The 25,441-nt window shown below is 44.0% G+C and overlaps 1 protein-coding gene across 4 annotated transcripts in view; it reads right to left on the bottom strand.

Annotated features, from left to right (window-relative positions):
* Positions 1–25,441, bottom strand: part of aff2 (AF4/FMR2 family, member 2) — a 176,930-nt gene that overhangs the window by 69,636 nt on the left and 81,853 nt on the right. For all 4 annotated transcript variants that reach the window (XM_010899611.4, XM_020046169.3, XM_020046171.3 and 1 more), the window contains 4 exons: positions 9,909–9,953; positions 5,179–5,265; positions 2,610–2,646; positions 2,325–2,379 (listed from right to left, as the gene is read on the bottom strand). In XM_010899611.4, coding sequence (XP_010897913.1) covers positions 2,325–2,379; positions 2,610–2,646; positions 5,179–5,265; positions 9,909–9,953 — 224 coding nt within the window. The remainder of the gene's footprint in view (positions 1–2,324; positions 2,380–2,609; positions 2,647–5,178; positions 5,266–9,908; positions 9,954–25,441) is intronic.

The raw sequence follows: 25,441 nt of genomic DNA, 5'->3' as shown, positions 1-25,441 counted from the left end.
GTAAACATTTATCTTTTGAGGGATAGAACCAAGAACACATAAGGCACAGTGGCAATCAAACAAACAATAAATCAATGTCATCTACTAATATGTTATAGAACCGAATGCAATTTCTGGAAAAAAGCATGAAAAGGGAAACAGTGATTTTTATTTTATTTTACATGGGGTCTTTGGTAAAACTGTGAGTGGTGGTTGTTGCCATGGCAGTGGTCCATGGTGTATTTGTGTGTGTGTGTGTGTGTGTGTATGTGGGTCCATGGTGTGTTTGTGTGTGTGTGTGTGTGTATGTGGGTCCATGGTGTGTTTGTGTGTGTGTGTGGGTCCATGGTGTGTTTGTGTGTATGTGTGTGTGTGTGTGTGTGTGTGTGTGGGGGGGGGGGGGTTGACGGAGGGTGTTGTGGGGCTTGTATGGTCAGAGGGGGGCTGTGCTGTAGCTTTCGTCCAAACATTAGAGACTAGAGCCTCAGCGTCCTGTCTTGGCAGCCCTCTAGGCCACAGGCAACCTTTTCCTAGGCAAGCAAGCAGCCTCTCTTTCTCATTCCCTCTTTCTCCTTCTGTCTCCCCCTCTCTCTCCCCCTCTCCCTCTGTCACTCCACTCCACCGGGCATGACTAATGGTAGGAGATGAATTCCACTATGATGACTTCCTGACTTTATATAGGTCTGCAGAGGGCCATGTGATATAAATACTGTGGAACACAGAGACATCACTGGAAGCCAATCAGATGGAAGCAAGGGCTAGCATCACTCCCACAGGGTTTAGGACCTACATGGACATAATGTTAATTCAACATGCCACTTTGTGAAGTAAAGCTTCACTAGCTAACCATGCTGCAATCATTGCAATGTGTCCTGGCTCCTCCTGGGAAGATGAGAACACAGACACCTGATTGTGATGTGAGGTTGGTGACTTCATGGCCACATTCCTATCCTGACCACAATGACAGCCGTGACACTTTTAAACCTAGAAACAACGCCAAAACTGATCTCACTGTAGACTGGACATTTAGACAATGTGACATCATCCCAACTCACTATTTCGGGTTCTGGTCAGGAGGCACGACTCATCCGACGTCTGTGGACCACCGCCCAGTAAGCTGACAGCTGTCAGAGGCAGACACGGGTACTCCAAAGAAGACAAGGTCTGCTACAGAGAGAAGCCCTTAAGCCACTGTGTATTCTATTTCCCCTTAAATGTTTTCTTTTTATGAAATGCTGTCCTTTTAACTGATTCCATTATTCATGAGCTCCCTTATCTCCTCATAGAGCATCTCTGCATTCCTAGTCAAATAAAGGTGCGCGGGGACTGAGGGAGCACTGACACCATAGCTGGATAATATACCTTGTGTTTAAACAGCATTCCCGGCCTTGAGCACCGTAACATAACGCAGACATGTTTGTCACAGCTACCGCGGTGTGAGTGTTTTAGTGTAAACACTAATACGGCCGATCACTTGTGCTTACACTGTATTTTCTATGTTAGTAGCCGGGGAAGAAAGATATCCTGCTTAAGTTGAAGTCAATGCATTCAGCTCCACCAAACAAAGCTGGTATTGACCAAAATGCTCTTGCCTTGGGCTTTCTCCCTCTTAACATTTGGACTGGTTGAATCATTGAAGACTTCTCCAATAAGAGCAGTGCCATTGAACGAAACAAAACCGGCATCTTGTGTTGTATTGGGGTGGGGGGGGGGGGCACTATGCAACATCGGAGAGAATTGAAAATAGAACGCTTGCAGCAAGAACAGCAAGAGCAGCCCCCTCTTTTTCATCATCAAGTCTTCAAATAAAATGGTTTCAATTTGTTCACACTTTGAAGTCTGATCATCACACAATTCTACTCAGGAGAGACTGAATTAAATAAATGCATTGGTGTTCAATCACTACAAACCCCACAATACTATGCCTCTCTTTAACGCTGAAAACACAAACCCACCTCCCTATATCCTTTTGTAAGCTGTGACACTTCCAGCCGTTACCGTCAGCCCTCCACTGGGCCTGTTTGACACCAAACAGTATAGGCCAGGTCTTGCGTGACGGGGGAGGGACAGGCGGTGTTGTCAGTACTGTGCTGTTGTGGAGTGCCGGGGAGCAGGAGAGAGGTGGGCCATGGAAGGGTTAACAGAGAGAGGTAGAGAGACAGAGAGAGACAGAGAGAGAGAGAGAGAATGCCAGCTGCTCTGTTTGTTTGTGAAGAATGCTTCTCTCAGCTGGGAATTCTGCAGGCTTTTCACAGGGACTTGTTTTGCAGGGGAACAAAGCTGAAACCATGGCGGCATTTCTCCCCCGAGGCTTTTTCAAAATAATTAATCAAATGAATACTCACGACTTCTGTGGCACAGACTTGGTTGCAGGCTTGTTACCGGGAACATTGCACAGCTCTGCAAAATAATTTCCATTTAAATGTCAGAGTGCTGTTTTTGATTAAACCCTGACCAAAAGTGAGCTTATTATCAATTTAGCTTTTGTGCAATGTCACACAGCATAACATTTCTGTTTAAATGGACAGTGCTCCAGTTGTTACGTGGCAAAATGGCCTCCCATCTATTAACATCATGTTAGACAGATTCAATCGGAACGTGTGTGCAGGAAAAATGTAAAGCAGGCTTACTTTGTCCAGTGTATCCTGAGGGTAAGTGTTGTGACTCCTGAGCAGGGAGGGAGGGAGGGAGGGAGGGACAGGGTGAGACAGAGAAAACAAGTGTGCGTAAAACACATTAGCACACGCTGAGGTGATACAGGAGTATAAATGGGAGGGAAATAGCTCAGCTGATGGATTTAATTGATTTTACACTAATACAATTAGACAGAGCACACAAATCATGTTTCAGTGTGTGGTGAGTGGGCTGAGTAGGCAGCAAAATGTCTTAGTTAAAAGATGGCACCATTAAATCAGGATTTATAGACACAGGCTTATTATTAGGAATGTCAGCTGGGTCAAGCTATGAGATTCAGACCATGTCCTATTAAGACACAAATAAGAGGGCTTTAGCAGCAAAATGAGGCGTCGGGGGATTTGAGGCTGGAGAGAGAGGAAGAGAAAGTGAAGCCTAGGACAGACACTGGGAGCTAGCGGAGAAGAGGAGGAATAGACTGAAGGACAATGGGAATAAGCTGAAGGACAATGGATTATACTGGGGCTAAATCACACACTATCACTGTGTGGTTAAAGTGAGCTGACAGGAGTTCCTCCTCAAAAAGTAAAGCCAGCACATGCAGCCAGCCAAATTAAGTCCTACAGTAACTATCCAGCTAATAGCAATGACAAGGGGGCCAAACCACACCCTATTCCCTTTCCTGGGGCCATAGTCAAACATAGTACACTATGTAGGAAACAGGGTGCCATTTGAGATAGAGACTCCATCTCTCACTTCCTGGTGCCCTGGGTGTCTCACTGGTCCTTTACTGTGACAGAGTCTGACAGGCTCTTAGTAGGACAACAGCCCTGGATCCAATTTAATACTTCTTCTACTGGATTTGTTTCCATTCCCACTGACACACAGATCATGTGATTACTGCTTACCAAACAAAGTGACAGTAGGAAACGATCCTCTTGACAAGGACAGTAGCCGTTCAGAATGCTCACAGGCCATTATGATAACTGTACTACTGACAATATTAATATCAGAACATTTTACAGAATAATCCCTACGGATTAATTTCAAAATTAGATGTTTTTCCAAGTCCCCAAATCATGAATATTTGCTTTGAAAAAGTTTTTAGTTTCTTTCCAATTATAAGAAATACATTTTTCAGATTCTGTTCATGGAGCTGGAAGGACCTACAGAACCAGACTGCTTATGTCACTGCTCATTCCGCTCCAGTACACATTGAGTGAGACATCGTCTTTAGAGCTCAGTAGCCGCGGGGAGTATCTTTCGGAAAAGTGTCCCATGTTCCCTCAGAGAGTGATGTCTGATATTTTTCTCTGTATCTGTAATGTAATGTAATGTATCTGTTAACAGGTCTCCTTCACCTATAACGGAAAAACTATGAAAGACTAGTGAAGGCCTCAAAAGCGCCCTACTTGTTTAATTGACTCGCTTTCAAATCATATTCCTTAACCAGGTGGATTGAAAACCTACAAATAACAGTGGACCTATTAGAATGAATCTTTTTCTGTGTAATTTATAAAGAAGTATACATAAACAGAGATATAGTAATGGTAAGAATATATTTGCAAAATACACCCAGCCCCTCGCTGCATTTTCCATCAACACCCCCATCCTGTAATGACCCAGTTCTCCTAGATCCCAAACCCACATCACTGCCTTTTTCCTGGTCTATTCCACCCACCTTCCACACACTTTGAGTAGCGCGCTCTATGCACAATCTGGAATTGTACAAGACAAGTCTGAAGTTGATGGAGCAGGTATGAATGTCCTCCCAGTCTGACACAGCTACTGTATTTTTAGAGAACATTTCTTCCTCTAATTTGCTTTAAAAGACTGTGAAGGGTGGAATGACAGATTGAAATTTTGGTGCACCTGTCAAACCTACACACTGAGCGAGCATTATCTTTAGACTTCAGAAACCGTTGGGGAGTATCTGTCAGTAGATTGTCCCATGAAGGTGATGTGCGACAATTTAGATTATCACATGGTTCCACAGTAAATATGTATCGACAGCGCAAGTTTTGCCACAAGTTCCATTCATCTCGATAAAACTATGTAGATGTGTAAAGACACTTTATGGTGATGTTATTTAAATTCAATTGTTTTCCTGACAACTGTTGTAGTCTATACAACTCCTAAGCCAGCTGAACTAGTCAGAGGCGTCCAAAACCGTGCAGACATTATTAGCCCTGTTTTAAGATATACAGCTTGGAGAGTAAGTGCGCCATTCTGTTAGAATTTACAGGTTTCACCTAGATGTTTTTATAATTCCCTGCTTACTCCAAGTCTGGTGAATTCATGGATATAATTTGTCACAGTGTGCAGTTTAAAGTAAGTAGCAGAAGATTGCAATTGGTTAGCTGGACATTTTTGGTGGATTCTAGGGTCCTCCTCTCAAAACCACATCATAGTGAACTCAATTTAGGGTTTTACTATTTCACGCTCAGTAATCAACATTTTATACATTACATCCGCTTGTTACTTATATTCATAAGACATTTGACTAACATTGTGCAGAGTGTCACATTGTATGACATAATGGCGGCCGTATGCTTCAGGACTCACCTTGGAGGGTAAGGGGAATTTGGTCTGCTCAGCCTTGCCAGGAGTGTGGATGGCAGTCAGGGGAGGAGGCCAGGAGTGGGTCATCTCCTGTGGGGAGAGATATTAGTCAAGTCAGCCATATGATATATACACCACAGACATACACACACATACACACATACACACATACACACCGCACACACACACACAAAACATACTGTACATGCCACACACTCCTATACACTTTCACACATCGCTTCTCTAAACACACAAAACAAGCGACACCCATACTGACTGCATATCTACAGGCGACTCAAGAAGGCGTCTGCCAGGCGTCTGTAATTATGGCCGCTCAGAGGCAACCCAAGGCTCATGAATATTAATGAGGAGATAAAAAAAAGGAGTAGTAATAGGGTCCTTAACCTCCTGTTTAATTGTGCTGGGTCTGGTTCTGGGTCTTGGGGCCCGTCTGGCTGTGATCCCCATGCCTGTCTGCCTGGAGCAGCCTGTGTGGGCCAAGCCTGCTCTGCTGTACAGGGCTCAACCAACCATCAGAAAGTGAGGCCTTTGACGTCTGTGTGAAGCTGAGCCCTGGTCAGTCGGCATCAAAGAGCAGACACACGTAGGCAAATGTGCCCGATTTCTGAAACTGGTGAGTTTTTGAAAGTACGTTTTTAGAGGCAATACTAAAGTGCGTGATTACTGAAATATCCTACATTTTTCTTTCTAAGAACCAACCTGGGGAGAAGCCCAAAACCTGGGACTATCTCTGGAAAATGTGTACATCTGGTCCCCTCAGATTGTTTGCGCGTGTTTACGTGACAGAGTCACAGAAACACTCCCACTCTTACACTCACACACCCACAGACCACTTGAGCTTGCTCATAATGCATTACAGTCCCGGTTTTCCTTCAAATTACTTTAAATGAAGTCTTAACATGGTGAGTTTGGTTCATGCTTGTAAAGTGATAGATTGTCAACAAGCCAGCTAATACAAGCTTATGCTAGCAAGTGCTTGACTTCATTCAAATAACATCTACTGACTTTCCATGTTTCTTCACTGATGGTGGCCCAATTGCAGGGCTGTAGGCTATGCATCCCATGTTGCCTGTGGAAATGCCTTCTGAACCGGAGGATACCAGACAGTGAAGATGCGTTGAGGACATTTTGCCTGCTGGCCCACCCTTGGTCACGATGGATGACAAGCAATAAAGTTGAAGATACGAGCTGCTGATATACTTCCATTGTTTTCTACTGTGCACTTAAGGGACATCAGTGGAAATCATCAGACTTTTTTTTGAGAAATCCTTGTCAAGTTTTTCAACTGTATTCTCAGTACAACCTTGGATAATGTTATTACAATCTCACATACTCTGACATTTCACTAAATTCCTCTTAAGCTTATGTCCCCCCCAAGAATGTGAAATGATTGCCTTCTGGGAAACACACAATCCCTTCATTTGTGTGAGATTCAGTCAGGGCAGTGGGGAGCTGGCTGTACCCTTGCAAGGCTTTGAGCTGCAAATTAAATGTATTAAAAGCAGCCAAGCATGGCTCCCAAACCAAACAAGACTATCCAAACACAGCGAAACAAGGATCACCAACTGTTTAGTGTTTAGTGTACTCTATGATGGCAGGACAGACCACTGGTTAAAACCTGTGTGTATTTAAATAAATAGAGACAGGAATAATATTCTAAGCTGACTATCTTATCAAACCACACTCTGAGTCCAGGTTATCCTCCTGTGGTTTAGTCTGTGAAGTAGCCTACCATAAGTTATAAACACTGGTTTCTCATGTCATGTGTCACCATAGTTCAACTGCCCCTGTCAATGGACTTAGTTACATCATAAACCGTTCTGAAGTCTGTCTCTCAGCCAAATGTGTAAAGGTGTATTATGGACAAAACCTATCCATCTCTCCAACATTACAAGCCTTTTTATATCACTCTCTTCATCCCATTATCGTCCCTGTTCAGTTCATTAAATGTCATTATTACATCTTAATAAACTGAGGAAAGTGTGTGCGGAAAGCCAAGTTTAGAGATCAGGTCATTTACTGAAGTCAGTTGTTTATAATCCCACTGGTGTATATAGTTCATTTCCTCATAAATGTTGGCTTGGCTTAGCCTCTCTTTCTCTCTATCTGTGTCTCTCTACGAAGCGAATAAAATCAGCAGGGTCACCCCGCGGGCTGGCGAGAGGGAAACGAGGGGAGAGCAGGGCATATGTAGACAGATGAGGTGCCAGGGCGGTGACTCTGCCACCACGGCAGTAATGTTATATATGAAGTATTGCCTTTTAGATGGCAGTGCATTGTGCTATCGGGGTGGAAATTTCCCGCAGGTTATGATGAATCTGCAGCTTTCCTGTTAATCAGCAACACTGAAGGAGAATACAGCCTTGCTATTTATAATATATACCACACACATAAACAGACACACACACACACACAGCCATAATTTCACTTTGTAATCGGTTTGGATCATTTTCCTGTAGCCTTCCCATCTTGATTAATTTTATTTTATTTAGTTGACTCATTCAACATGGAACACGAAATTGTGCAGAATGTTGGTGCAAACCTTTAAAAACAGTATACTAAATTGAATTCAACTCAAGATATTACAGATTAAAAAGATCCATTTGGTTATGAAGAAATCTGGGTGTAAATGATCATGGGTTATTAATGTCTTCAGTTGATATGAGAGCGTAATGTACACTACAGGCCTTTGAATAATACGATCAATAGCCATTGGTCACAGTAAGAGACCCAGCCTGTCACAACAACAGAGGTTTGAAAGGCAGCAGTGCTGAGAGGCCCACCCAGAACAGAACAGGCTTTCTTTCCCCCTTGTTATTTTCTGTCGAAAGAGAGAGGGAGAGAGAGAAAGAAAGAAGGAAAAAAGACGGAGAAAAAGAGAGTGAGAGCGAGGGAAGGCGGGCAGCAGCCGATTGATTGTGGCAGACTATGTCACGCAGGGAGAAGTACCTGTCATTATTCACGCTGGGCCTGGCTGGTGTGTTTGCTAGCAGAACACAGTGTCTAAACAGGACATCTACAGTGCAGAGCCAACCATGTGCTGGTTAATGAATGCATCCATCCCCTGGATCTGGCTGCTGTTCCAGATTATTTTAACACCCTTATGTCACATGTAATAAAACACGGAAGAGCAACAACCACTGGAATGTTCGATGCAGCAACAAAACCCCCCCCCAAAAAATATAATAGAAAATAAACAGCACTAGAATGTAATAATGACATTATGCTGGTAAACTAGATGCGTGCCCATATGCCTATCTAATCCAATTTATAATGTATTATTGAAATCAATAAGGATACATCTAGCTGACAATGTAATCAGTTATCTGTAGCCGATGTGGATGAATGAACAGAATGTGATCAATCGTTGCCTCAGTATGAAGGAGAACATTGAACCTGACGCCATGCAAGAGAAAATAACCTTACAAAGATGAGTTAGCACTTCAGGAGCGAAGAGAACATTCCGTATGTTTAAGACATGCACTCAAGAGTGATCCAGGGGGCTTGTCGGTTTTATTGGCTCATTTCCAGAGGATGACGAGTATCATTCATAAGGCACTTCATATAGACATTCCGATCTTTCAAAAAATGTGGTCTTTTGACGCTCCAGCTAACGAGTGAGTGAGCGAACTTGAGATGCTTGCTAAAGTGGCAGCAGTTCAGAGTGAGAGTGTCTGGAAACTCCCAGTGCACAGCTCCTCTCCTGTAAGTCTGACTGACTCCTGAGTCATAGCCACGAGTCACTCCTGCCTCTACGCCTCCCCCCCCCGCTGTCGTCAGGGGCAGTGCTCTGACTCCACGCGGCGGCGTTCTCTCTCTCCGACGAACTCATCGCTGCCTCACCTCACCGGCCGTCATAACTCACTCTGACGGCCATACTGCCGGTTGCCCGGCAACTGTTATTTGACATCGTCACCCTCCCGGAGGGTTCCCATGTTTGACAGGCCCACATAACTCAGCCGCCTGCCCGCACCGTGAGGGGAAGTGCGTAGTCCTCCACTGGTTGCCATGACGTCTACAGCGCTTCCATTGCCTGAGGCACTGGAGAGGCTGCACGGGCTTGTGACCGGAGGTTAGTCGTCACACTGACGCTTCAATGGCTGGCACTGAACACACTCCAGCCCCCTCAGCCATACAAGGGCATCAATGAACATACCCGACTCCACGTCAATACCGCCCCCTGCACCAAAGCCCACCCAGCATCTCCATTCACAGTGGCTTGTCACACGGTGACCTGTGTGTCCCTCTTCATGCTGATAGATAACGTAAACATGGAGCCAATCTGTGTCTGCTGTAAAGATCAAAGTTCAACAGAAAGTTAACCTATATGTTGCACACGAAAGAAATACATTTTCAGTTCATCAGAACTCAGTGCCCTTTACATTCAAATTATATCCAGGCTATTAAACGCAGAATTGATTTGCAAATAAAACAGTGTGTCTCAGCATCCACGAAGGTCAAAGTGCTATTCACACAGCCATTCGAAAAGGATTTAACTTTGCCTATTTTCTCTCCACCCTTAATTAATTTTGTCAGATTTGTATTGGAACACAAGGGCCCATTAGAGTACAATCTGCAGAGACTTGTTTTATTTTCTCTCTGCATGGGAGCCAGAGTCTCTGGATAGATAAGTGACTTGTGTGCAAACAGTTGCTGAGGCGTAACCAGGTGTAATTAACGGAGAGCAGAGAAAGGAAGTAAATCTCACTTACCCGTAGAATCTCCTCCACACAGCTGGACTCAGTGGACAGGCTGACCTGCACACACACACAGAAGAAAACATTCTTGTTAGACAGGAGAAAAAGACAAAACATATATAGTTCAAAAGAAAGTATTGTTGCCAAAAAGGCAGCCAAGAGAGTGCCCCTGATGTAACAGTTGAACTGAAGACCATTTCAACAAAGAAGAAAATAGAAAAGAAAACTCCCCGAATGTTTGATATTTTCACCCACAGACACAGGAAACATCCATAGTAAATGGTATTTATTATTCTCAGACAGAGAGGACAGATAGACCAATCTATTCTCAGTCAGAGATTTAATCTAAGGGATGACATCACTTCTTAAGGCTCGAAAATAGTCTTAGGTAATCGGACCATAACAGCGAGCCAACACCTCTCCCTCTATCACCCCCTCAGCCACACAGCAGACGTGTGGACCAGCGCCGGCCAAGACTGGATCAGATAAATCTTTACCGTAGAACAGTTCAATGCTTGGTCGGCACCCACTGTGTTTAATTTATTTTAAAACTATAACTCATCTTTCCATCACATATCGAAAATGCCTGACGGACTAGCTGTCACTAATAAATGGGCAACAACAGACAAGCGCATTGTTATGCCTTGATGTCACCATGCACTCATTGCCAAACATTTAACAACATATTCCACCTGGCTCTGTATATAGACAGATAACAACTGTGTTAGTCATCACAAACATATTAAATATGTCTCAACAGACAATTACCCAATTGTAAGTATATCATAAAACCCAATCACAAACACAGAGAGTAATGCCTACACTGGATAAGAATGTAGCAGTGTTGAGATGGGGGTTAGGGAAGTGTACGCACTGTAGCTGACATGATCTCTGAACTGGCTGATGATACTGTATCACACAACTCACAGAGCCACATGGTACCCTGGCCGAACGGCTGGATCCCACACATTCTGCCCTTCCAGTGACATCAGCCTACCCTGGGCACGACCTTGGTCAACGGTGAGCTTAAGGTCAACGGTGTCAGGAGAGGGTTAGCGGTGGTTGTGGGGTGTGATGTGAGTTCCTCCCCTCAGACTCTCCCAATGCCATGACTGGCCTGTCACGTTCCTCCTGCTAACCAAACCCTTTCAGGCCTGTATTTGACACACTGGTGTGATCTGTGCAGAAAAGCTGCTAAACTACATGCAAAGCCTCTGGGGGTGGGGGGTGGAGGGGGGTGGAGGGGGGTGGGGGGGGGGTGGAGGGGGGTGGGGTAGGTGAAAAGGCACATAACACAAATCAGTAATTGTAGAAGTGATCAAACAAAGATTTCTGCAAAGTATAATTTCCACTATAATAAACAAAACTAAAACCACAGCAAAAAGCGGTTATGAAGCATGAAATGTCAGATGTCAGTTTTACTATTACACCTAAAAGTCTCAAGGATTGCATCTAAATTACATTGCACTGCTTTTCTTCTCAGGTGATATGGTGTTTACGACTGAGCAACGCTGCAGTTCAGCTGAGAGAGTCTGAAGGCATCCTAATTCATCCCAGATCCCCCAAGAGGAGAGGGGGGTCTGCAGGAATTTTGTAAACAAGACCAACAGAAACAAACTTCCTGTTAGCTCAACTGCCAGCACATAATATCCTGTTCCCATAGAAACCAACAGAGTGCCTCTAATCAGATGCTTCTCCACTGTCCAATCACTGTCAAGCCATGGAACAGGGGTACAGGCCTCAGCTTACGGCAGCCACATCTGGATTCATGTCCCTGTTACCGGCAGGGAACTCGATTTGGATTCCAGGTGAGACATTTAGACATGCCCTATTCCTGCCTTGTTCCTACGCCTCGGGAATGAACAACAAAGGAATTCAAGTTCAGTGACAAACTGTTCACACCTGCTGAGGCTTATGGGCTTGTCGGGATCAAGTCAGATGTGACAGATATCCAGATACTTATTTCAGTGTTATTGTTATGGTTATTATGCCGGAGCTAATCGGACTCGTTTGAGGTAAAACAAAGAGTGATCGGACCATCCGGGTCCTTATCACAGCTGTCTGTTATTATCTCCGGCCTTCTGTGAGGCCTTACACTGTGTAGCGAATCATTTGTCAGCTCCTTCCCAAATAATGTTGTCAGCGTATCCTAGTCTCATTCTTGTTACCAAATTAGCAATTAGGGCAAAAACTGCAGTCGATATTGTGTGTTGGATATTCAGGGGTTCACATTTGTGTTTTAAATGACTGTCACTGTAAGTCAATCAATCAAATTTATTTATGAGGCCCTTTTTTACATCAGCAGTTGTCACAAAGTGCTTTTGCAAAAACACCCGGCCTTAAACCCCAAGGAGCAAACAATAATTGTGTTGAATTTCAAGTGCGATGTGTTGGAGTATGTGTACACTGTTCTAATAAATTCATTTATATTTGCATGTTTATCCTGGAAACACTGGAAAGTCACTTACATGCAAAATATATGAAATAATCATGTTGGGGAAAAGAATGAAGAAGCTGTTGTACACCAACTTAGTGGTGAATAAGGTGTTTAATATGTGGAGTTCTGCATGTTATGGTGTCAGCTGTAAAACAAATCTACAATTGGAAAATAATGCCATTGTTGATTAGAAGCTTTTTTTCTAAATGAAGAAATGTTATCTTGAATTCTACGCTGTATTGGCTAGAATATGTACACATATTTAATTAAAATGCATATGTATTTATACACCAATCATAATTAAAAAATGCTTTAGGTTTATATAAAGTTACCAAATATTGCAACCAATTACCATACCATATTTGTTACCAACATGACAGAAGATTCTGGTTAACTAAAATTTTTTTATTCCAGATAGCATGGGAAAAAGTGAGTGAACAGGCAATCCATTTTCAATGGGATGACAAGTGTGTTTTTAGCTGCATTAAAGCAAGAAGTCACCTTCATTTTTCATATGCCCCAAAGTTATTTTACAAAATGGCTGGAACAGAACTATCCAGCTGAGATCTTATTTCCTCACTCAGGCAGGGTTCTCTGTGTACCTGCCGTTCCAGTCTGATTGAATGGGCTTACAAATGATTTCTCTGCGATAGGCAATTTCCCCATGTGAATAAAAGCTTTGCAAGATGCCATGTTCCAGAATAGTGTGCTTCCACGGCCAATGTAAAATAAAAATGATTCTCTTCAGATGTCATTATCTACAGTTCCATGCTAAATAACATTTGTGTGGACAGTATACGGACTGTAAATTTTATGCAGAAATCATGAGGGATCAAAAACACAGAGAATACAATAGTGAACATTGAGCCGCTCAGCGTTACAACCGATACATTTAACCGCTTTAGTGTGATTAAAACGTGTTGTATCTTCACTTTGATAAATTAAACATGCTTGGTGCTTTTCACACACAGAAAAAAACAGTGTTTTAATTGGGAGATGGAGAGATCACTGGAAGTGTCACTAATCTCTCTCAGAGTTCTTTTTCGGGCACAAAACAGTAGAATGGAACAAAGGAGAAAAAAAGATAAGTACAAAAAAGTGTCATTCACCTCGTTCTGCTAGACTGAAAAAAGCTTTCAGGGAAAAAGAAGACCTATTCCTTTGAATGATGTGCGGATCCGGGGAATATTGCTGAGGCAATTACTGGGGCAGAAATCCGTTTTCTCTGAAATAGCTGTTGAGGAAAGCGTCAACAACAGACGAGATGTATTAGCCCCCTTCTTAAAAAAAATCGTAAAAACCACTATCAAAGTGGCACAAGGCTCTGATGCTCTCGGCAACAGCTCAAATTGTGCTTAAAAAGTGGAAGAGAAGCGCCAGAAACAAATAGGTAGATTTGAACATGAGATGAAAGCAGCTCACAGAAGGCTTTCTGTCTGTCTCCTGACAATGGACAGATGACTAAACAAGAGGGTAACATGATAAATGACAGAATAAAGGACACAGAGTCACAGACAGTCATATAGAGCAGTTGGCACATTTCATAGACTGACTGAAATATAAGCACAGATGAATAGATGAACTTATGAGATGGAAAATAAAAGAACATATAACCCAAGGGAGATGAGTCAATTTGAGAAGACAATCTTTATCAACAATGGCAGTTGTTTTAGTGGGAAACTCGCACTTGTACTGCACGTTTTAGTACCGATACAACACTTGGGCAGCTATGGCAGCCATCCAACACAGAGCTTAAGGAGTCCTTATAGGGATTTTGAGATTGAAAAATCCCCCATGCCTTAGGCAGAAACTAACAATAGAGGGCTAGCTCACATGAGAGAGTAGTTATCTGCCTGACCCTTTAGCCAGCAGAGCTACCTCACAGAGACGGGGTCACCGAGACGCGGAGAAGAGGGAAAATTACAACGGAGGAAGTGATGTTTCCCATGCGGACTGGACATGTTGTCCCAATGAAGTTGTCAGTCAGTAGGCAGCTCTTTCAACTGTCAGATCAACAGAGTGATCTGATTTGGCGATCGGTCGCCCGACAGATTTGACAGCAGCTATTGTGACGAACACAGTAGCACCTTCACAACCAAACTCTTATGTACAGTGTGTGCGCCGTGTCACATAGCAATGGAATAGCCTTTTTTCAATTCTTCAAACTAGTAATTCGATTTAATTTAAAACACTTCAGATACTGCTTCATAAATTTTCATACTTGATTTTAAATATTCTTATTTATGCAGTGCATAGTGAAATACAGTGCATAATGAAATCAGACACATTTTACACATGACAACCCAGCAGAATCACAAACAGAAATCACATGAAACTAGTTACATACTAAATTAACACTATCCTCTATGCTTTGCCACTCATTTTCTTACTGACATTTTCCAGCAGAACTACAATTAAAAGGGAACCAGAAAAATTGTTTGGTTGAATAGTGACTCACTAAAATGCTTGGTTCCAGCAATTCCACAGCCCTAGTCCCATTCTTCATGGCATACACCAAGTACATTGCAGGATTGTTATAATCATCATTTAATTCTTTGGGCTCCTGACTGATTTGCTTCTCTCCTTTATTTCACATCCTCTGCTTTCTGTTTTTATTTTGGCTTAAATATTTTGGCTGGTTTGCATATTGTTTTATTGTGCGAGCTGGTTTTAACACATATAATCTGATTTCCACACTACATTTTTCAATGGCTTTTGTGAAGGCAACACAGCCACGTTCATCTCTGACATATACCCTGCATGTGGCACACACACACACACACACACACACACACACCTTTCAGAAAAAAGAGGGCCCTATTTACTGCGTTTGTGTACTCATTTTAAGATGCATTCCTGTGCCTGAACACATCAGGCATATTTTGAAAGGCTCTCCCTCCCTTCCCACCTTGCCAGGCTTGCTGCTCAGCCTAGTGCCTTGTGGGACAGAGCCCTGTGTGAGCATGCTGAGGGTGTGGGCCTAATGGGGGCATGGACACTAACACAGGGAGACACCCAGCTGAGATGAGAGGAGAGGAAGATACTCCCCTGTCAGGCACTGCGCAGACCCTGCCACCTCAGCTTAGTTTGAAGCTAGCCATAAGGCCAAACAGCATTGTGGCAAACCGGCAGGTATACATACATACAGACGGAACAAACACACACAAACAAACAGAAACGTTCAGGCAGGAATACGGACAGACTCTTCACACGTTCCCACTTCATAGACAGACACCAAACAAAACACGAATAAAGTGTGCACATCCAATAAGAGGTGGAGCGCCCTGTGGCTGGGCACAGAGGTAAAGAGGCCCAGATTGTGCTCCGGCCAACCCCGCAGGGAGCACATCACCCAGGGGCTCAGCAAGAAGCCCTGGCTGCCTATGCTTCTGCCATCCCCGGTGCTCACACCACCAAACAGATGGAACAAAGGGACCTAATTACCATGCAAAGCACAACATCCCTCAGATGCTAAGGGAAGCGTGACTGCAAGCGGAGGAACACTAGCTGGTCCTGCAGAAGAAATCTCCCCCATATGACCACCCAGGTCTAAAGCAGACAACCCAACGTGGGCAGCCCAGCCAGCCAGACGGCAGGAAGGGAGATGTCTAATCTCCAGGTACTTTAATTCACTATTAATCTTGGCTTGCTAATCATTCAGCATGATACCCTGAGTGCCTGGAGCAACAGCGAGGCTGAGGTAGCAAACACTCTTTTCCCCTCCAAGTTAAAGTAATGAGCTCCGCCAGCATTAACAAATGAAAGAGTATGAACATTGGGGGGGGGGGGGGGGGGGGGGTTGAAGAGGGGGCAAACGAGGGGAATTATAATGGCTACCCTGGGAGAATCCCGGTCCGTCATCTCCAAAAAAGCTGACCTTTGTTTTGGAATGCTAAGTGACGTGTTGTCAGGGGGAGATAGAGGGAGATTATTAGGAGGGCTAATGATGGCGTTATGCCACTGTAGGTGGAATCGCTCACTCCGCCACAATTAGTTAATGGAGTGAATACACCTGCCGCCGAGTCAAGTTCCGCCGGTGCCGGAAGCCGAGATGTTCTCATCCCTTACGTAGAACAGAAATATTCAGAGTATTCTCATCGCGCCAAAGACGAGAAAACCCCCTTTTACTCAATTTCCCGCGTTTAATCACGGAGCAGTATGGATGTATCATGGCTAGATGGATTCAGTGGTAAATCACCTGAAGATCTTTACGCTCGGATATCACTAATCACGTTGTATTTTTCCACACTGATATAGCATCCTCTTAAAATTCACAAACGTTTATTTACGCAAAAGAGCTTTCTGCTGGTTGATGCTGATACTACATATTAATGAGCCAATTTTCTACAACAAACATCCAAGTACTGCTGGAAAGTTACTGGAAGTGGATTGAGATAACACTGTGGGTGAGGCTGGAACCCTTTTCCAGCCTGTCAGAGGACTGTTGGCCCTTGTAATCCCTTTCTCCTGCGTAGGTTCTCTCTCACCCTGACCTCCCCATCCCTCCATCCCTCCATCCCTCCATCCCTCCATCCCTCCATCCCTCCACCTTGGCTTGCTATAGGCTACCGCTAATGAGCAGCAGCAGTATGTTTCACAAGCATTCCAATTACGCAGCTCCAACGTCAGGCTAAGTTCCCTCTCTTATCCTAATTATCTGTTGCTAATTTACATTTTGGCTTGGGCTCTTCTCGGGAATGATGTTAATATGAGTGTTCCTGTCAGTCCAAGAGTAATTTGATTTAGGCCTCACTGCAGACTAATTAAATATCTATTTATGCACAGTTTGCAACTTTATTCTGAGACTCCATCTGCTTTTTATCTTCATGAAGGAGGGAGAGAGATTGTGAAAGGGAGCAAGAGAAATAGAAAGAAGGAAAGATGATAGATAATGTTAAGGGGGCACAGGTTCTCCATAGATAGCACAGAGGCCATGGAATCATTCTGGAGCAGACTGCAGATGCAGACGCTTTCAGAATAAATGTCAGAGTCTGAGCTAAAGGAAGAATCCATAGATTGGTAGGTAGAACACTAAGTTGAGTATTATACATATACTGTACATTGAATGACCTACCTATGTGCACAAAAGCTATGTTTCAGTGGAGTGCTTGTTGTAGTAGTGTTTTGGAAACAATTATTAAACCGTTCTAATTGATATTGCTGTCACCATTGGCAGCCACTGGCAGTCACCATTGACTACTGTTGCTTATGTCAATTGTAGAAATACACAACAAACACTTGACTCCGTATTCAGTTTCCATTTAATCAAATAATTTTTTTTCCCTCTAAAGGTGTTGTGATTTCAGTGTGGATGCGGGCGCAGAAGAATAAATGGTGCTTTGTTGTGTTCTTAGAGAGTCATCTGGGGAGAAGTCAGAAGAAAGTAGGTTGATGAAAGGAAGCCAGCGAGATCTGCAATATGAATGAGGATAGAAACAAATGAGCAAAAAACACTGAAACACACACTGAGATTTTCACTGTCATTTTCTACGGATTTTAGGAGCTTTAATGTTCTTGCTTGCTACTGAGATACCTAAACAAATGAACTGTGCAGAGCAGCGATAGCGAGTTATCCAGTTCTAGTTCTAGGCAACTAGCCACGGCTATATGGCAGCTACAATTTATAAGACAAAAAGACCAACACATAAACAAGGGGAGAAACAGGACTTTGGCAAAGGCACAAACATATGGGGAGGACAGCGTTCCAAACATAATGATCTTTCAAAATACCACTAACTAGGGACGAGATTGTAAAAATATGGCCCTCAAATTGTGCAACACTGCCTACTGCAGTTGTTTTCTTTTATACATGTCAATTGAATGTGCAGTGTATAACTATAGCTGGTGAATGTGGACACATACAGTACATATCATTTGGCAAGAACCCGCCTTCTCCAGCGTCATTGTCGGGGCCGACGCCCCAAGCAGAACTCCTGGCCCAGGTCTGCCGAATGGGGCCCCTCGAAACGCAGCCAGGCTACTTCCTTGAACCGCATGCTTGGCTGCCATGCCTTGACGAGACACACCGGCCCCCAACCAGGCCATCGTCAGGGTTGAGGGACAACAGGGCCCCAAAAAGCATCTCTGGGTGGCAGAGGAAGAAAGGAAGAGGGTGATGCTGTGTCCCGCCCGGCGGTTGGTCGTTTTACTCTTCCCTCTGCCATTTTTCTTAATAAAATGCCCTCCAGGCCAAGAACACAGGCATTGTGTCTGTTCCCGGTGTCTCTCCGCGTTACAATACACAAACATGATCGTAGTGGACTGGGATATAAACAGTGTTGAGTGACTTTGATAGTTAGACCACAGGGGGTATTGTGTGCACTTCTCTCAGAGGGCATTTGTGTCCACTGATTTGTCGGCTGTCAAGTCTACATTACTGATGGCTCCTGACTTCAATTAATATTCATCTAGTGGAGAGGCAGAGTGAGAGGGGGCGGGCCACCGTGACACTCACACCACACCGCTCCAGATCACTGACTTCTCATCCATTCAAATGAGGCTCTGGATGCCCGCCCCCACCGGGCCCACTTTGAAGGGGACGACAGGACGACCGTTAGTGTACGTTACGTGAACTTCCAATTACCCCCAGCATCCAAGCTCTGGCTACTACTTTAGCACATCTTACCCCTCTTTGAAAGGTTCTCATCAATAACTCTCCACCATCCTCACATTCCTTCTCTCCTCACATCTACCGTCACATCTTAAATCCAGCTGAATCTCCCCAGTGTCCCGGGCCCAGTCCACGCTCTGAGCACAGACCATCCAACTCCAGCAAGCCCCTTTCTGCCCCAGTCAGGCCCATTTAAAGGAAATCATGTGCAGGATTTGAGGGGAAATAAATATTTCAGTAGGAACTCTCCAACAACAGGAGCGTGAGCAGTGTGGCAGCCAGCCACATGGATGGAGGGCACAGATAAGCTTTCTCTGCTTTCTCACAGTCAACATGCCAGGCTCACTGGCTGCTTTATCAATGGAACACACACACACACACAGCAACTCAACACAATGTCAGCCAGCCAGCAGTAAATCACATGCAGAAATATGGGCCCCCAGGAATCATTCAATGCTTGACCTTTGACTTGTTTTTGTCCTTCAATTATTCATGTAACTTGCACACGGTAATGTTTCCTCAGAGCATTTTTTTTCTGTTTGTTTGACTGTTTTGGCTTTGTTTCGTGAATAATTATGATGCTGGATTGATCTCCAAAAGCAGTGGCCTTTGAGAGATGTGTATTTGTCTGTGTGTGTGTGTGTGTGTGTGTGTGTGTGTGTGTGGTGAAAGGAAGCAAAGCCGGCCGGCAACCAGAATGAAAACACCACACCCACTTAGAAATACAGCAGACAAGGTAAAGAATAGAGCAGCCTTGAGGGGACACAGTTTAAATGGAACAACAGAATCAATTAAGTTCATATCCGACCAGTAACATGGACTTTTAAATACAAAGACATGATGAACTGAGTAGATTTCAGAACCCTGATTATGACGGCGTCTCAGCAGACGATCAGCCAGGAACATTCTCAAACACAACCCTGATGATATTCACCCAATGACTCTAACCTGACTAGGTCCGGCCCCCCACTTCTGACCCATTTGACTCTTGGATGTTTTGTATTTGGAAAAGAGGCGCTGGTATATATTGGTCCTGTACTGTAGTCCATGGTAAACATTAGCAAGGAACGGTTTGAGGTCATGCCAGTTTGGCTGTTGACTGTCTAAGGGGACAGCAGTGGGAACTGACAGCAGCCTGGCTCTAACCCAAACCTCTCCGTTGGTTGACAGATAACCCAGAGGCCTGTAGCTACAGCTCTACCTAATGTATCCCGAGATTCCCCAGAGGGACGTAGCAGTGCACAAACCTGCATCTGATGTCTGCTAGTCTCACACAATCACTGACAAACACACATGCCTACCTGGGTTCTGGATAAGATAATCTGCTAAATGATTGAAATGTAAATGCACTCACTCTCACACACGCACACACACACACACACACAGTAAGGCCCTTGAGGAGTCCAAACAGAACAAGTGGACATCCTGAGCGAGATAATTAATTCTTGATCAACAAGATAAAGCCATAACTGTTTCCCATTAAGAGTGGCAGCAAGTGAAAAGCTGCATATTTACGGAAAAGAAAACACGAGGCTACAAAATGTGCTTAGGCTATGATGTGATGTGATGTCAATTCGTTGCTTTAAATCTCATCCATATGAAACATCTCCTCAGTTGCCTCCAAGGCAGCCAGACTACAGAACCACTGGTTCTGGAACAAGCCCCTGTTCTGCTCTCCACAATTCATCACGTAGAAGGCACTACACCACAGAGGGCACTGTAGTTAAATATTATTACTGCTGCAAATCTAATTTCCCCTCAACACCAACAGCATCAATTTAATGACCTGCAAGCAGCTTAGACATACCTCCAGGCAGGGGCGCTTTACTTTACCCTTGTGCAGCTATAGTGTTTACGGACTGAATATATGCACTTTACCTCTAAGATGAGCGCGGATGTATACATGTGTGTATGTAATTAACAGTGAGCTAGAAAAAAAAAAAAAGCAGGTTTTAAGTCTTCAAAGAGGAATGGTCGTTTTAGTACTAGAGGCTGGGATAAGCTGGCAGCCATATAGCCACTTCTAGGCCGTCTTACATTTCTCATATCGCAGAATGAGGACCCCCCCCCCCACCCCCATGCCACGCGCCACTCCAACACTCTTCCCCCAACGACGCTGTCTATCTCCCTTCCTGAATGATTCCGCAAACAGCTTGAGAGCAGAAATAAATATCCAACCCCCTTCGTTTGCATTTTCGAACCAGTCGGCCCGTGCAGCCTGGGAACGAACACAGCAGCCACTCCGCCTCACATCCTTGGTTGAGTGTGGAAGTGTGAAGTCATTGTTATTCCGAGTATCGGTTACAGTGGAAGTGTCACCCGTGCCGCCACCATATAGGACGCTATCTGCGGGGAGGCAGATAAGAATTTGATTTAACATCCAATTAAAAGACGTCATTGAAAAATTACTTCAAATAAGCCTTTTATTTTCTTTAATCAGTCTTCGATTCAAGTCTTCCTCAGGCCCGCTCAACCACGAATCGGGGACTCATGAATTTTGATTAAAAAATCTAAGCCCGTTCCTAACCAAAGCAGATTTTTTTGTTACAGGGTTTGATAGAAATTTAATAAATCTATGAGCCCCCGCCAGCTCCATTTATCATCCTTTTTCCACCAGACTTGCCCATTATGCTCATGCAGTAAATGATGAGGAAGCCAGCAAACCAAAACTTCAAGAGAGGGAGATTGAAGAACTATAATCACTGCCATTGAACCATATAATTGCAATAGAACACGGCTAGCTGAAACATTAGCCTCATTTCTAATGTGTGACATTCTAGTATTTAGTTCACGTCATCTAAACACTTCAGTAGATTGTGAGTAGCACTGGCCAGTCCCAGTGGTCTTACTATACTGTCAGCAGCACTGACACCATATCACTGATTATCTTGGGTCACTAGATGACACTGTCATATGTAGTGTGATGTTCTAACGCCGTAAAAAGGGTGATAAAAAAAAAAGGACAATTGCCAGGCTGGTTTTCCTAAGCCTCTCCCTGTTGTGCCTTGGGGGGCTTTGGGATCCAGTTGTGGTTTGAGGCTAGGGAATGAGGAGATGAGTGATGGGGGAACCCCGAAATACAGGCACGTGGGAGCACCACTGTGTGTGTGAAACGAGACAGCACCAAGCACCGTTTCCTCAGCCCCTGTGTGAAATCCATTAGTGGCAGGTCTTCTTTTTTGCTTTACTCTCGTAAAGTGACCACCAACACAGGGGCTGGAGCAATAGCTTTTGCTTGGTGAATTTACCATTATTTGCCAAGAATACCAAGAAGGTGTTTGGCTGCCTGCTACTTTATCACTATTTTTTCACTTATTTATTTTTGGTAAAACATAATATTCTCCTCCATCTTATGAACATTTATACAAATGAGTACACAGTGGCCACCGCCATAATTATGCTTTGATTTATACAGCAGTCACTGACCATTACGCCAGTGGAGGTTGTAATGGCCCCTTTCTGCTGGTAATTTGCAAATTTATTTCCAAGTGCAATAGCGAATCTTCTAAACACTTATCTGTGGTTCAACAAGATAATCATGGGAAAAGGGAAATCAGTGACCTGGAGTAGTGCATGGCGACCCAGAAGGACTTGTACTGCAGCCTGAAACACTGGGCCATCACACTGGTACCGATAGACTGGACCAGAAATTTGCTGATCATTTTTCTGTGCTTGAAACCTACAGTGAGACATGACTGTACATTTTATAATGTACGGCAACAAGAATGTAATTATTCTTATTTTCTGTCTGGAAGCGTGAAACTCAGTGGGTTAATGCTGGATAGAACTGGGATCTAGAAATCAGTCTTGGCTAGGGTTTAAGGGATAGAACAGGTTAGGAACTCCATTTTCTCAGTTTGCACAACAACAATTTTAAAAAGGATGATACATATGTCCACACGCACAACCCCCCCCCCCCACCACACACACACACACACACACACACACAGCTCCAAAAGAAATGCCACACACAAAGCTTGTGGTGTTTAAAGCTAAACAGTGGAGATGGTGTAATGTGTGTCCTCCAGCTGAAGTGTAAAAAAAACTAAAAAGCTCCTCTGTCCTGACTGCTTTATCTCTCTCCAACAAATACACTGGGGCTTTTAACAGCCAGTCTGTGTGTGCTGTTGTTTAATTCTAGTTTCATCCTCACATCACCCCTGAGTCTTCAGTGGAAATCAAAACCCACTTAAAGACCCAAATTACTAATGTCTCTGATAATTCAAATCAGCACCCTCGTAAATGTCAATAGCAGCAGCCACTGTAATTGTGGCAGAGGAAAATTTGCATCTGATACCGTCCCCAGGATTGAGGAAATTCACAACAATAATTAATTGGCTAGGAAGCGCTTCCTCCCCCTTCACTGCCTGCTGCCTCTGTGAAGAGAATGGAGTTAGATTGACAGGTGGAACACCGGAGAAATAGCTTCTGCTAAATGTTTGGGTTCTCCCTGGTAGGGGGTTTGTTTGTCTCAGTGTTCCTACAGTGTGTGGTCCCGCCGTGTGTGGTTCTCTCTGTGTGCTGCTTATGTATGCTAAGTGCCCTTGCCCAGCTCTGTGCCACGGCAGCAGAGGAAGAGCGGGCATGGTTGGCACTAATGGACACCATCTGTAGATGTGAGAGGGCATGGACCGGCACTCACTTCTGCTCTTCCTCCGACTGCCGGGCCGCAGCCAAGGCCAGGGAAGAAGCAGCCAACACAGAGAGATTAACTGGCATTGATCTGCTTGGGTAAACCTGCCAGAGTTCAGTGAGCTGCTCGCCCTGCCTGGTCTAAGAGGTCAACCAGCTCCATGTCAACCGTGACAAATCACCTTTCTCTTCTGGCCCCACCCACTTTTTTTTTTTTTTTATCTCAGGGACTCCTGACTGCAGCCAACTGCAGCTATGCCTCCCATTAGGAGCAGTTGGAACCGCACCAGAGCACCCACAGGTCAGACTACCGATGGGCGCAGCAGTAAATTCACTGTTTCGCAGTTCATCGACGTAATTATGATGAGGGTTTGAAACCTGGTAGTGGCATTCTTGCAATGCCTAAAGATCCTTAAGAGAACAGTGCAAATTGTCCACACTGTCTACACACTCTGAGTTCATAGTTTGGGAAGTCAACTAATTTGCCAAAACAAATTTCAATAGCATTGCTGGTTACAGTATTTCTAAATGTTAAACAGGTACTTTGTATTCTCTCAATTGAAAGCAGGGCCATTGTTAGGTATATTCCTCCAGCAAATGTAGGCCTTTGTCCTGGCTGTGGTTCAGTCAACCTTCTGTAATAATACTTCCTCAGAAGTAGGCCATTTCATTCTTATTCATTCTCATTCATTTCATTTTCATTCATTTTCCAGACAAGTGTCAGGGAAACAGGCACATTGACAGAGCACCCCTGCTCTAATAACCCATCAAAGGTGATTATGTTCTTTGTAACAAAAAACTCAGCTGGAGTGGTGGAGTCGGACGTGACTGGTTGGAAGATGCACGTTAGGTTTTGGATCTATTTCATATAATCAAACTATCTATTGGACCTTTTTTTTTTTTATCCAAACCAAATTGGTATGAAATCTCCTCACGTCAACACACCCAACACAAATCTATCATTAATGAATAATAATGATGATGCCTTTGAGTTTTGAAAATAACTGCTATATTATTCCTTTTATTCGCACGTGCATAGTGTTTAGAGACCCAATCTACCAACAGACTTCTACATGGAGTGTAGGACAGGACAATGGGTCTGGGTCAGTTTAGTAAAGTGGACACATTGTGCTCTGCCAACATAGAATAGCCCTCAGCAAATGGGTGCCATCTGCATGCTGCGTCATTCCATCCTTGTCCCAACAACAAGGGTGAGCTGAAATCCAAGCAGCCGCTTAGCGAGAGGAGAGGAACACAGCCCTGTAACTCTGCCTGAGCACAATCATCCCACACACCTCTCCAGTTTCTTCCCATGACAGTAGTAGACAGTGGATATAATGTAGAGCTGAGATTCCAAGCTGCAGCCATGACTGCCTGCAGTAAGGACATGTTACAGATGGCTCTAGTACTTGACCAACTAAAGGTGGATGCAGGCTGTTTGAAATAGGAGGCCCCCGAGCAAGTGGCCACAAGTTATTATTTTTTTTAGCTTTAGTTTTGTGGGGAAACGTCTCTCCAAGTATTTCCATAAATAAAATTATTACAAATTATGCAAGCAATTTATATTCCGGCTACCGACCATCCGCTCAAGAATAAATCGTAATTGAGGACCTTTGAAGAACATGGTACAGTACAACAAATCCTACCCATTAACATGAGAACAAATCGTCGTGACATTTGAAAATACACCTCCCAGGGCTTTGGAACTGACAATCAGATTAAAGATACCAACTGAGTGTTGCACTGTGACGTGAGTGCTGGACTGCACGCCTTTGTCATTTACAGCCACGATTGTTGTATGACTGTGGTTATCAGCCCACGACCAGCTGGTGCTGGCTGTGGGAGCTGTCATTGTCCTGTGGCGAGCGG

The sequence above is a fragment of the Esox lucius genome, chromosome 4 (genome assembly GCF_011004845.1).
Source record: "Esox lucius isolate fEsoLuc1 chromosome 4, fEsoLuc1.pri, whole genome shotgun sequence".
Lineage (NCBI taxonomy): Eukaryota > Metazoa > Chordata > Actinopteri > Esociformes > Esocidae > Esox > Esox lucius.
This window is presented reverse-complemented; position numbering and strand designations above follow the sequence as displayed.